This window comes from Vombatus ursinus, unplaced genomic scaffold, assembly GCF_900497805.2.
Source record: "Vombatus ursinus unplaced genomic scaffold, bare-nosed wombat genome assembly UNPS02014807.1, whole genome shotgun sequence".
Lineage (NCBI taxonomy): Eukaryota > Metazoa > Chordata > Mammalia > Diprotodontia > Vombatidae > Vombatus > Vombatus ursinus.
Window position 1 is genome coordinate 1391863 of NW_020954585.1, and position 13379 is coordinate 1405241.

The 13379-nt window shown below is 39.8% G+C and overlaps 1 protein-coding gene across 2 annotated transcripts in view; it reads left to right on the forward strand.

Annotated features, from left to right (window-relative positions):
- The first annotated feature begins 1582 nt into the window (after nucleotides 1-1582).
- The window catches only part of LOC114052260 (cAMP-dependent protein kinase type I-beta regulatory subunit), a 247615-nt gene continuing 235818 nt past the window's right edge, over nucleotides 1583-13379 (forward strand). Inside the window, exons 1-2 of one of the 2 annotated variants that reach the window (XM_027874785.1) lie at nucleotides 1583-1654; nucleotides 3458-3642. In XM_027874785.1, coding sequence (XP_027730586.1) covers nucleotides 3466-3642 — 177 coding nt within the window. In that variant the 5' untranslated portion in view covers nucleotides 1583-1654; nucleotides 3458-3465. Of the gene's footprint in view, nucleotides 1655-3457; nucleotides 3643-5527; nucleotides 5569-13379 lie in introns of those variants that run through there. The other variant, XM_027874786.1, reaches the window with a different exon arrangement.

A 13379-nucleotide genomic window follows, 5' to 3' on the forward strand; every position in this document is an offset into this window, starting at 1 on the left:
GATACAAAGATAGTAGTGAGGGCAATCTGAAAGGGTAAGGCATTAGCAGCTGGGGGTGGGGTGGAGAGGGAGATTGTGATTGTCACATCAACCCTTGAGACAGATGACCTCTGATATTATTTTACTTATGTTGCAGATGAAGAAATTAGGGGTGGTGGGTTCCCCTTCACCTAAGGTTTTCAAGTAGAGACTGGATTATCATTTTTCAGGTATGGTATAGTGGGACCCTGGCATCCCTTCAATTTTTAAATTCTGAGGCAGCTAGGTGTATGGAATGCTAGACTAGGAAGTCCTGAGTTCAAATTTGACTCGGGACACTTACCAGCTATGTAACCTAGGGCAAATCACTTAAACCCCTGTTTGTCTGAGTTTCCTCCCAAAGTTGGTTGTGAGATAAAATGAAGTAATGTTTGTAAAGCATTTTGCAAACCTTAAAGTGCTATATAAATGCTAGCTATAATTATTTTTCTGTGACTTGCCAGCGGTCACATAGTAAGTTTTAGAGATGGACTTTGAAGCCAGATCTCTTCTCTCTCCGCAATTCTTCCCATTGGACCATGCAATTAATTTATAAGATTCATTTCTTCTATGACAAAAGAAACCTAGATAGCATATGAGTGGACAAGCAGGGGATGCTAAAAGGGCATGGCCACAGGGTTTTCAGAGAAGGCAAACTACCCATTTCACAATGTTGCCTAGGGCCACCATTTGTATGGGTGTGGGTGAAGGTGAGTTTTGATGGCACCTAGGTTTAGTACTTTATCATTCTGTCTCTTCCTAGGGGAGATGCAGTAGAGTGGGGTGGGGTAGTTGGAGCTAAGACCTAGGGTGAACAATTCAAGACTCTTCAGATGCTGGAGTTGGAAAAGGTCTTAGGGATCTTAGTCTCATCCCCCTGTTTTAGAGTTGAGGAAACTGAGGCCCAGAGAGTTCCAATGACTTGGTAATTAATGTTGAAGCCAGTTTTAGATTCTAGGTTTCTAAATTCACAACCTAGTACTCTTTCTGTCAATATTGAAGTGTAGGTGAATATGTTGTCTGGGAGGAAGACAATGGCCGAACTTGGCCTAAGCAGGCTACAGGTGTATCTATCTAAAAGATGCGGAATGGGCTCAGTGACAGCCAGAACAGAGCCCTTGGGTCTATGCCTGTCCCCGGCCATCAGTCCCTCTTAGTGTCTAGGGAAATGGCTTCAGCAGGATTCTTTGGTTAAGACGCAGAGAAAAAGGGGATAATTGGATGCGACATTTTCTGGGTGGGTGGGTGGTATCGAAATGGCTGAGAGGAAAGGGGGGGACACAAAAAGGGGGGGCTAGCCTTGGTGAATGACTTTCGGGAAGAATATTTTTTGGGGGGGTGACTGGGGTACGTCGCAGGGGCAGTTAACCTGCAGCCAGGAGGGGAGGGCGGAGCGGGGGTGGGGGCCGTGGGCGGGGAGGGAGCGAGAGAGGGGGCCTCCCATTGCGGACAGTCTGCTGGAGCCCGCCCTGCTGTCCGCCGTACAACCTCTGCGGCTGCAGGGAGGAGGGGCTGGGAGCCGGCTGCAGTGCGGAGACCCGAGCTCGGAGCTGCCTCCGCTGCCGTCGCTGCTGCCGCCGCCGCTGCTCTGGGTGCTGCCGCCGCTGAGCTCGTCCTCTCGCTGCACCGCATCCAGGTATTTTCCCTGCGGCTGCTCCCCTTGCCCCTCTGACAGCCCCTTAACCCGGCTTTCTGCCCCTCCGCCCCGCGGCTGCCCATCAAAGCTGGGGAATCTGATCCCCCAACCCCCCACTCCCATCTCTTCTGCTTGCCTTCCCACCACCGCCCACTGCACCCCCCTCCCCGCCCCCAATCCCAGCCTCACCACTGCGGATAGGACGTAGGATTCGGATAGAAACCGCAGTCCTTGCCCGGCAGCTGTCCATCCCCCCCCACTCCCCGGCCTGGGGAGCTGCTGCCCCAGGCGCCTCCCCAGACTGGACAGAGCCTCCTGCCTCCCTCTCCCCGGCACTTCCAGTTTGAGGGATGCCTTAGGGGGTGGGGAATTCAGCTTGCGCCAGGCCACGAAGAGGGTCCTTCTTCCAACCTCCCCCCCCAATATAGGAGATTTAAAAAAAAGCTGGAGATCTGTGGTTGACATATGAAAACATACCTCCCACCCCACCCCCACACCACACACTCAGGGGATGAGACATTGAAAAGAATAATTCAACCCTTGTGGGACCTAAAGGCCACAGAGGGCTTTCCCCATTTTGTCCCTCGGGGAGGAAGTGAGCTACCATACAGTTCTTAATGACGGTCTTTTGCTCTCTCCCAGTCCCTTCCCTTGCGGATAATATAAGGAATGTAGCGGACTGATCTTGGTGTTGAAAAGGATGGAAATGGAAATGATTTTTTCCTTGGGAATTCTTGCAGCTTTAAGGTTTAATCCTTGTGTATTACCCACAGGGAGCCAAATTTCTCTTAGCCTTCATAAACCTGAAGCTATGCTGGTGGGAGACTGGAGTTTTCTGAAACCTCATGCAGAGTTCTTAAACATTGGTATGGAAGCTTGTTAAACCGAATTCTGGAACCTTAGAAAAAAAAATAAAATAGAGTCTTATCTATTATAATTTAAATTTCTTCCTGTCTTCAGGCTGGGAGATGAATAAGATGACCTCTCACAGATCCCTTCTTTGTCTTTATTATTCATGATGTACAATGTAGATTATTACACAAAGAAAATGCTTCTGTTTATTCCATAGGTTACTATTAAACATTAAAAAAATTTTTTTTAAAAAATCTTTCCAGACTTGCTCCCTCTTTTCTCCTTCTTAGAGTTGTCACAGCTTGATACAATAAGCTGTGGGTTGTGACTATATTTAATCGTCTCACACAACGGTCTTTTTAAAAACTGAGTGTTGCATATGTGCAAAGCAAGTATTTGTGGGATCTTTGCTGCATCTGCCATAGTCCAGTGGAGGCATCACTGCTTCCTTTACCTCAACCTCAGCATTTTCTTTCTGGTTCAAAAGAATATCCCTTCTATTTATTTGATTTAGGAACTAATGAAAATGTAAGAATCTCTTGTCTTTCCATAGGTATCGGATTAGAGGTAAGAAAAATCAAGTTATTTTTTAGCTCACAGAAATCATTCATATTATCCTCCTGGGAATTACTAAATGCTAAATTATTTGGAAGAAAATGCTGTTGATTTTTGATGATATCCATTTCAAATGGCCACAACTATTAAAAAATTGTTTAAAATATTTTAAATGTAGTGTCAAATCTCCAAGAAGAAAATTCAAAAGCATTTCTTGTACCATTTCTTCTTCCCTCTCTCCCTTCCTTTCTTCTTCTCTTTTTCTTTTCATTCCATCTCTCTCTTCCTTCCCCGCTCCATATTCTCTCTTCCTCCTTTTCTTGTTTCTTCTCTCTCCCTCTCCCTCCCTTTCTTCCTACCTCTCTCTCTTCTTTTTTTTTCCTTTCTTTCATCAAGGTTTGAAGATGGCTTCTTCTTCCTCCTACAACCTAGAAGAAGATGAGAGCCTGAAAGGGTGTGAGCTCTATGTCCAGAAGCATAACATTCAACAGCTTTTGAAAGAGTGCATTGTAAACCTTTGCATCTCCAAACCTGACCGTCCCATGAAATTTCTTCGGGAGCATTTTGAAAAATTAGAAAAGGTCAGTAGCCTGAACTGACTGTTATTTTCCATTTACAGATGTACTCATATAAAATACTGAGTTAACCTTTCTTTCCATTCTGCAATTCCCTTTGGCATTTAGCTTAAAATGCCCAAAGATTTTTTTTTTTGCTTGTGAATTTTCAATGGCTCCATGAGAAAGCTGTAAAATTAAGTGCAGAACTTTGACAAACCATCATGTATTTTAAAGCAAATAGCCACAATGGCTGTCGAATTGACCAGTATTTGGTTGATTACCTTTGGATTTTTTTCCCTTCTGCCATTTTCAGAAATCACTGATGTTTCATACAAATGTGTTGTTAAAATGGCCAAGATGACCAGATTTCAATCCTTCAGAAATTTCTGACCATTGATATTGCAAAGAATATTTTTGTTCAAAGAAGATTGATTTGAATACCCCTCTTCCTCTTCCCCAGTCCCAAATATGATTTTTAGCTATATGGAACCTGAGTCTCCATTAACCCAAAGGTTTGCATAAACACATAGAAGAAAGAAATTCATAATGAAACACTTAAATTGAAATTTTAAAAAATGAGATCTTTCAGAACACATCTTATATGCTTATCATTATATTTATGCCCTATCCTATTATCTATTGTTTGCACACAGCAATTGGCTAATAGATGCATAGTGAATTGAATCTCCTGCATATGTATGCAGTAGAAGTTAAGAGTGTATATGAATTTCCCAAGATTCATACTCTACTTGAAGAACCCCACCAGCATTTCTCTCTTTCACGAGGAGAATGAGGACCCTGCTCCCTCAATTCATAGGGGGTGAAAAGTGATGAAGGAACTACATATCCCTACACATTCTGTCTGAGAATGAAGAATGTGCCCTCAACTTCTCTATTCAATCACTTATATACTCTTCACTTAGAAGTATGAAGATAGGTAGCAAGGCCTCATCACTGCCTTTTGTGTTCTTTCTAACTTTTGGTACATTCCCTCATATCCCTGTGTTCTCATGCAGTCATAAAATTGTCCAGCTTTCCTACTGCAGTCCCAAATCTTTCCCCAGGCAGTACCCACATTCTAAATTCCTCTTTTCCTTTACATCCCACCATCAAAATTTGTCCTAAGTCCCATGCCCTCAGAGCCTCAGATGCCTTTCTTGTTTATCTGATGAATAAATCCAGGTATACCTGTTAATAGAGGTTATTTACCCTTTTGGTAGCATTTGCATTTTTTTTGTTTCTAGATTTAAACAATTCTTTTCACCAAATGAAAAAATGAAAGAATTTTGGCCCTTTTGGTGAGCCATTGGAGGAGATATTTTTGAATGGGGGTGGGAGGGCTTTCCAATGACCCTGTAAATCACACCAGGTAGGTGACTGCTTATTTTAAAGCCAAATCTGCAAGCAGCAATATATATATGGGGCTAGCTGTGGCTCAAAGATTCTCTCCTGAAATCCTATCAAGAAGGGGGATGGAAGAAGATGTTTTCCACTCTAGGTTTTTGTAGGGTATGTTGTCATGCCCTTCAGAACCAGAAAGGAAGAGACAGGTAGGTAATGTTACAGGGCTATCACCATTAACCATTTCCCACTTCAAATCTCAATACCATAGAGACTGAAGTTAATTAAACTGATTTATGCTTAAACCCCAACACTCATTAATTAGCTTTGCATAATGTTCTATTATATATTCACTGCATGGCTTCAACTAGGAGACCATTAAGGTCCTTGCAGAATTCCATTATTTACATATTGAAATCTGTGCGCTATGTTCTAAAGTGTGTATATGAGACATTTGTTGTATTAGAATCAGGAAAAGGTTACCTACTTTCAAGTCCATTTTAGAGAAGGTGTCAGGTTTCATGGGTAAGGCATGTAACCAAAGCAGAGTAGTCTTATCAGTACTATTCTGGCTGCAGTGAAGAAGACTTCTTAAGAAGAATCCTAATGGTAAGAGTTAAGGTTTATGAAAACAATTTAGCTTTGTTCAGAGGCAGATATATTATGGTGGGGCAGTGGCAGACACCTGGGTGAGTTAGGATTTTTTCTTTTTCTATAGAGACTAGGATAACTGCTTGTGAAAACAAAGGTAGGTGCAGTAGGGTATAACCTTTCAGGAGACTCAGTTGGAGTACCTCAGTTCTGTCAAATCTGTATGAGCTGAAGCTAGATCAAGGTAACTAACTATTGGCTAGTTTTCTTATTAAGAAATGTTTAAGACTGTTGTATTACTCATTTTTTGGGACCTAATAACATCACTGGGGACAAAGACAATTTTTTCCTGTTGAGATTTGCCTTTCAGAAGATTGTAGATATCTTTTTATCAGTTCTTTGTTTAAATGTGATTTTCCAACCTGATCAGTTGCACAACTATTTACCTGACTTGGTGACATAAATATACTTGCTTGTATCCATACCAATGAAGTGCAACTCCACACTTCATAAAGAGATTTTTTATGAAAATACTATACCATTCAGAGAACCAAGGGCATTTCTGAAAGGTAATGGTTAAACATGGAACACCATACTATGTTGATGGCCAGTGTTGAATGTGTGGATATTCTAATGATTATTAGTGTTGAACAAACCTTTGCAAGTGATAGAAAATGAGAAATTATGTTAGTTTACTGTACCCTAACTAATGCATGAGGAAAGGATTTTGCTTTTTTTTTCCTTTAAAAGAAGATTATTTGGTTGTGTGTTCTCTCAGGTAAGCATATTCTCAGGGAAACTCACCGATGATGGCAACCAATTTTGAATTAGAACTACTTCATTAACTAAAGTGAAAGTGACTATTGTTGTTGTGTATGAATTGGTTGACGAATTGATGTAATTTTCTTCATTGCTATGGGTCTCTGATCACACTGATTTGTATATTCTCTCCATTTGGGTAAAGGAAAATCCATCCATGCCTTCTCATTCTGTTTGATTGATACTGGTCCGTATTTTCCCACAGATTTAAATGAATGTTTTTTTTCCCATTAACAAGCATTTAGCAAGTATTTATTTTCTTCATCTCCTACTCTCCTCCCACTGAGAAAAAATAAAATCTTTCTAACACATATGCATAGGTAAGCAAAACAAATTCTCTCATCAACCACTCTTTGTTTTGCCTCTTGAAACATCACTGTTCTGTTAGACAGTGGTAGCTAGCATGCTTCATCATTGGAAACATGGTTGATTATTATATTGATCAGAGTTCTTAGGCCTTTCAAAATTGATTATGTCTCTCATAGCTTTTTCATAGATCTGTCCAGTGTTCTCAAAACTTTCCACTAAGCCTTTTCCCTAAAAATTTATAGATACCAATATAGCACTCTTGACTGTCTATCTGTTAGCCCTTGTATTCACATCTTTATCTACCCACCTCATTTTTAGTTATATCTATTTCTATCAGCTGTAGCTATATCTCCATAATTATTAAAAGACAAAATTCTAGAAGTAGTTTAATGGAAATTTTGAGCAACTGTTTAACTAGTTGCCTCAGTAAGTAAGAATACTGGCCTTGGAGTCAGGAAGACTCCTGTGGGAGGATTTGAAAAAATTTATGGGAGACACAAATCAACTTTAAAAGGCTTAAGAACTCTGCTCAATGCAATAACCAATTATGATTACAAAGGACCAATAATGAAGCATACTACCTGCCTACATTCTGACAGTGTGGTGATGGATTCAAGATCTGTGTAACCTTGTACAAATTACTTGACTTCTCTCAGCCTCAGTTTCCTCATCTGAGGGGTAATAATAGGGGTAATAATACTTCACAGGGTTATTGTGGGGATCAAATGAGGTAACATATATACAGTGCTTTGCAAACCTTAAAGTGCTATATAAATACTTGTTATTATTATTATGTGAAACATGGAGATATTAGATTAAGTTGAATGAAAAACTTCCTTCAGGATCTTCACATACTCTTCTTATGGCATACATTGAACAGTTGGTCAACATTTTACTAGTAGAGAAATAATCTTTCCAAAGAAATGAATTTTCAGAAAAAATTTCATGAGGATTTATTCAATTTGGAGAGGTGGTCCCTCTTATTCAGTTGACTGGGTAGCCCATTATCCTTAGCTCCCCCTTTCTCAGCTTGCTTCTACATAACTTAATGATGAAAGGATTTTTGAAAATGACTTTGTTCATGGTGCCGTCCAGGAGCTATTTAGTATTAAGTCTTGGGCCAAATGCTACATTTAGAATTCTTTCTTCTTTGGGGATCTATATTGAGTTCTATATTAAGATTTGTTTTAATAGATACACGGTCAGCAAAAGGAATTTTTGGATAGGGAACATTTGTACCTTAATTCTTCTTAATGAAAACTGATATTGAACCAGAAAAGGAAAGAGGATTGGTAAGCCTCCAAAAAAGTCCTGATTAGTTGAAGGTTTATTGCCATTGAATGGAGGAAGATATGCATTTTAAACCTCTCACATTATCATGGCTTCTTGAAGTAGATGCCAAGTGGAGTTTGAGGCCTTTGTAGTGTAGGTGGATAGAACTGGCCCCATAACCAGGAAAACCTTGAAGACTGGCTCTGTGACCCTAGGCAAGTCACTTAAACTTTCAATGTTCAAGGCAACCCTCTAAGACTATAAATTGTAAAGAAAGTACTGACCTGTGTTTGTAGAGGAAATGTCTTCATTCAGGAATTCCTTTTATTGCTAAAATTACAGGTCTGGACCCTATTCTGACCCTAAAGAATACTCCTTCTCCCAGAAATGGTAAAACTGGATTCAAAGCAGAGAGAAGAGGTAATCAAGAAGTCACAGCCCCTTCCAACCATTTTGAGACTGAAGGGAACTTTTGCAAAAGAATCAGGTCTTTACATGATTAAAGCAATAGGTTTTTATTCTGGGTCTGTCATAATTTTCATAAGGGAAAGCTTAAAGGTTGAAGATTGAAATACACATTCAGGAGTGGGAATAGGAGCAGGAGCAGTGAGGGAAGGATATGACTGTAGCAGGTCTCCAACACCTCCACACCAGAACCAGAGCATATACATACAGTCAGGGCAGTTTGAGTTTGAGGAGGAAAAGGACCGCCCAGTTGTAGCTCCAGCACAATTTGGTTGGTTTTCTATGATGTCACAAGCACAGAGATTGGATAGCCTTCTTGTGTAAGTGTGGAAGCTTCCAGAAATTGCAAGAAAAGGCTATAAGAGGGGTTTTCCAGAGGGGAGAGAGTCAATTTTAATAGGGAACAGGACCAGAAGAATCAGAGAATTTTTGGATTATCATACAGGGTTATAGAGGATCTCTTGTTGCTAACTAGACTTTCTTTATATTTTAGTTTTTCCCAAGATCTTTATAAAATGACTTTAAAATTCTTTCATTACTTGTTTTGAACAAGAAAAAAGCGTAACAGGGGTTTTTACCTTGGAGTCGGTGGATAGACTTCAAGGGGCCTTTGTGTTTGAATGGGAAAAAAATTACATCTTATTTTTACTAACCTCTAACTGAAATTCAGAATTTCCTCTAATTGCGAATTAAATACCACCTCCCCCCCCCCCCCCCCCCCCCCCCCCACTGTTATTATTCCAAGAAAGCAGTCCAGCATACTTCCGAAAGGGTTCATAGCACAAAAAAAGTTTGGAGCCCTTGATCCATAAGAACCTACTTGTAAAATTAAATTTACCACATAAAACAAAAATCATAATTTTGTCCCTTTAATTGACCTTTGTTCACATTGCAAAACCTTGATAGTCCCTTTTCATTGAAGATTCTTAAAGTAGGAATAGCCCAGAAGCTTTTTATAGTGAACTGATTTTAGTCTTTGTTTTGTAGCTAATGTAATCTCTGTTCCTAGGAGCTTATTAATTATCTGCTTTTGCAATTGACAACATTCTCTAGTCTAGTTCCTTCCTATCCTCCATTTTAAAGACAAGGCAAATACACCACACTTTTCATCCATTGCCACTTTCTAAAATTTAAAGGGACTCAGGAAAAGAAGCAGATTTAATTTTGAACGGAGAATCCACCATTTTTGTGTGAAAGTCAAATTGATGATGGTGATTAATATTTTTATATGACTAGGTGGAAAGAATCACAGGCTCTATAGAGACAGATGCTCTATAAATTATGTGGGAAAATACATGAATATATCTGGCAAAATTAATCACAAACATTTGTTAAGCACCTACTAAGTGCCTAGGGCTGTGCTTTGCACTGGGGATAACAAAAGGCAAAGTCCAGTTCCTCCCCTCAAGGAAGTAAATGTGTTAACCCTTGCCTCAAGTTGTAATTAGTAATTTTGGCAGCTGGAAAATAGCATGGAATGTTCCTAGAAGTTAGCGGCTAGGTCCCTTCAGAACATCTTTGGGAAAATAATGCAAGATGATTGTGACAAATTGAATTGAGTAGGAGAATGGATTAGTTACTGGAGTGGCTCACTTAAGGGTATTTGAGCAAAACATTTGATCTGGTAGCTTCCTTTTAAACTAATTATTCTTGCTCACTTGGTACTGAACTTAAATGATGTGAAAGAGTGGATATGTTAAATTTTTGCTACTCTCTAAATGTCAGTGCCTTGGGACCATCCCTCTCCTCACTCCTTTTGAAGTTTTCCCCTGCCCTCCAATTTTCTAATCTTTTCCCCAAATAAGTTGGTGCATTTAACTTTTATAGTTATTTAAAAAAAAAAAGTATGGGAGAATCAGTTTAACTTGGAGAGGGTTTGCCAAATTCACCTTATCTACAAACTGGCATTTAAGTAGACCTTCAGGGAGTGAAAAACAACTGTGGTAGGAGTAATCCACTTCAGAGATTTTAATTTAACATTACAAAAACCCTTCCAGCACTATTCAGAAACGTGTGACTGTTCCTTCTCAATCTTGTGATTATTCCAATGATGACTAAGAATGCACCTAAGTGGCTTGTTTTCCACCACCGTTTGTTCCTAGCTGGGCTTCATTTTTATGTCAGGAAATTTGTTTTGTACATACATTTCATTTTCTTCTGACTGGTTGCAAAACCTTTAATCTTTAAATCTTGACAGATCCTGAATAAACTGGATGGTGGTCAGTATTTGGTGGTAAGTGATAATAGGCTGAAAAAAGAAATCTTATTTTCGTCTCAGCTTTTAGCCTTCTCTTTAAAATCCTACCAGCAATGCAGGATGATCAGATGCGAATATTTAGTGCTACTGTCTTTCAATTGTCCCAGGAGGCTTAGATTGGATGAATGCCCTTATCTAGAGAAGGAACCACAGGTCCTGTAGCCTAGGCAACAGCTGTTCACATTCACCCCATGTGCGTATCAAATGACGTCAAATGGTAGAGAATGCTGCTTTCGCTTATTTGTCTCACTTTGTCCCTGCTGGGGAGATAATGATCTTGTTTTTTCTGGTTGGTTTTGTGTGTGTGTGTGTGTGTGTGTGTGGTAGAGGGGAGGAAGAAAAGCTAAGCAGAGAGGTTGGCACCCCAGATTTTCTCATTCTAGGGACTAAATTAAAGAATGGTGATATACTGTATTAGGAGGTTTAGATTATAAAAAGGAATTTTTTTCCCCCTCTGGATTTTAAACCAAGGAGGAGGGGAATGAGAGAAGAAAGCTTAAATCAGCCTAGCTGAAAGAACATTGGGAACATTAGGAGTCAGGTCCAGGGTCCAGACTCTGCCATATTTAGCAAGCCACTTAATCTGTTCTGTGGCTGATCTTCCTTCTCTGTGAAATGAGGGAATTAGACAAAATGATCTCTAAGCTGTTCTGTGGAAAAGCTGGCCCCCTATTCTTTTGTTTTAACAAAAGAAAAAAATTGGACCGAATGAGCATCTCTTTGTCTAGCTGGTTTCATTCATAGGCAGCCTTTTGCTCTGTGTCTTTTTCAGTTACGTATTGTGCTTGATGACAGTATCGTTATGGCTAATAAGGCCCATTTGGACTGGCCCATACCATCCTTTTTTGGGATCTCACATTCCTGTTGAAAATGACCTCCAGAGTAGGAACCCTTATAGGTAGGGTGGGCTGAGGTCAAGGTATCTGGAATTCCCCACTTCAAATGAGGCAGAGGAGCCAATTTTTTGGGGGGGGCAATGTTATATCAGAGCCAATGTGGTCTAGGAGAAAGATCACCATATTTGGAGATAGAAAATCCAGTATTGAATCCTGGTTTAACTACCTAAGTGATGTGTATAACCTTGGGCAAAACCCTTCAACTTGATGAGGTCTAATTCGGATATTAATTTGTATTGGAAAGATAGATATCCATAGTGGTTAGAGAGCTGGCCTGAACATAAAGAAGGCCTGGGTTCAAGGGCCACCTCTGGCTCATACTTACCTGTGTGATTCTGGACAAATAATTTAACCTCAGTGCCCCAGACAACTGTCTAAGACTCTTAAATTGTGCAGCAGCCCCCTGTGCTTGGAACTCCACCGGCAGAAGGCATTTCCTCATTGTAGTGGCCTGTAATAGAATTACAAGTAAAGTCCAAATTTAAAAAAAAAGTTGAACTACTTACCTTGCAGGGTTATCATGAGGATCAAATGACACTGTATATATAAAGGGCCTTATAAAAACAATAATAAATGTGAGTTCTTATTAATAAGGCTGCAAAACTGAAGCCTCTCTTACCCTCAAAGTAATAAATTCTCATGTGTGTGCGTGCGTGTGTGCGTGTGTGTGTGTGTGTATAACAGTCCTCCCAACTCTCTCTTTATGGTAAGCTGGACGAATGCAAAGAATGAGAGCTAGAAGGGGCCATAGAGATCATCTAGTCCAATTCTTTCGTTTTGCAGATGAGGATACTGAGGCCCAGGGAGGCTTGCTCAGGGTCCCACAGTTAATCACTGGCAAAGCTAGGACTAGAAAACTTGTCTGCTGGTGGGAAAGTCAAATTTCCCTGAGTGGCCAAGTTGCAACAGTTAAATTAGTTTCTGAGAATTCAAACCAATCTAAATTTTGAGGTTTTTGCTGGGAGAATCTACTGATCGAACACAATCTTCACTTAATTTTTACTTAGGGGTCTTTTAAGTAAAAAACAAAACAAAACAAAACCAACAAACCCCAAAAATATCAAGCCAGGCGCTTCCCTCACCCAGGCCTGACAGTGTCTGGTGCCTATTCCAAGGCTAAGATTTCAACAAGATTCATGAAGCAGGTTTACATGTCTTAGGACTCTGTTCTGTCTGGTTTCAGAAAGAATGATTTTGTGGCATATTGATTTAAAATGTAAAGGCTATTTTTTTGTAACTGAATGACTTGGAGTATTTAATATACATTTAAAAAAAAAGTAGTAATTCCAAAAAAATAAAGCCAAAGTCTGTGGGAAGGGCAGATGTTTATAAATTGTATGGAGTCTTATAAAATGTGAAATTTAGATAGCCTTCATCGATTATGAGATCTGCAGCTTAAAAAAAAAGTTAGAGTACAATTTATGACAACTCTAAATGAATTACTCCTAAGATTGGATTTACTTGGGTATAGCATTGCTGGCGTAATAGAAGCCAAACAAGACTAAAATACTAAATGTTAAATACTAAAATAGTAAATAGCATTAGAGGCGTTGTCACATGATGGGGATTTCTTTTTAATGGATGGGGTAAGTTGTTAAGTAATGTGTTAACCCTCCAGATTCCATAATTTGTATCTGCCAGTTTCACAGGATCCAGGTCTGGAGCTTAGAAGGGACTTCTGGGGCCATGTGGTAGTTGTTGAGTCATGTCTGACTTTATGCGACACCCTGTGGACAAAAGTTTTCTTGGCAAAGATACTGGAGTGGTTTGCTATTTTCTTCTCCAGTCTGTTCCCATTTTACAGATGAGGA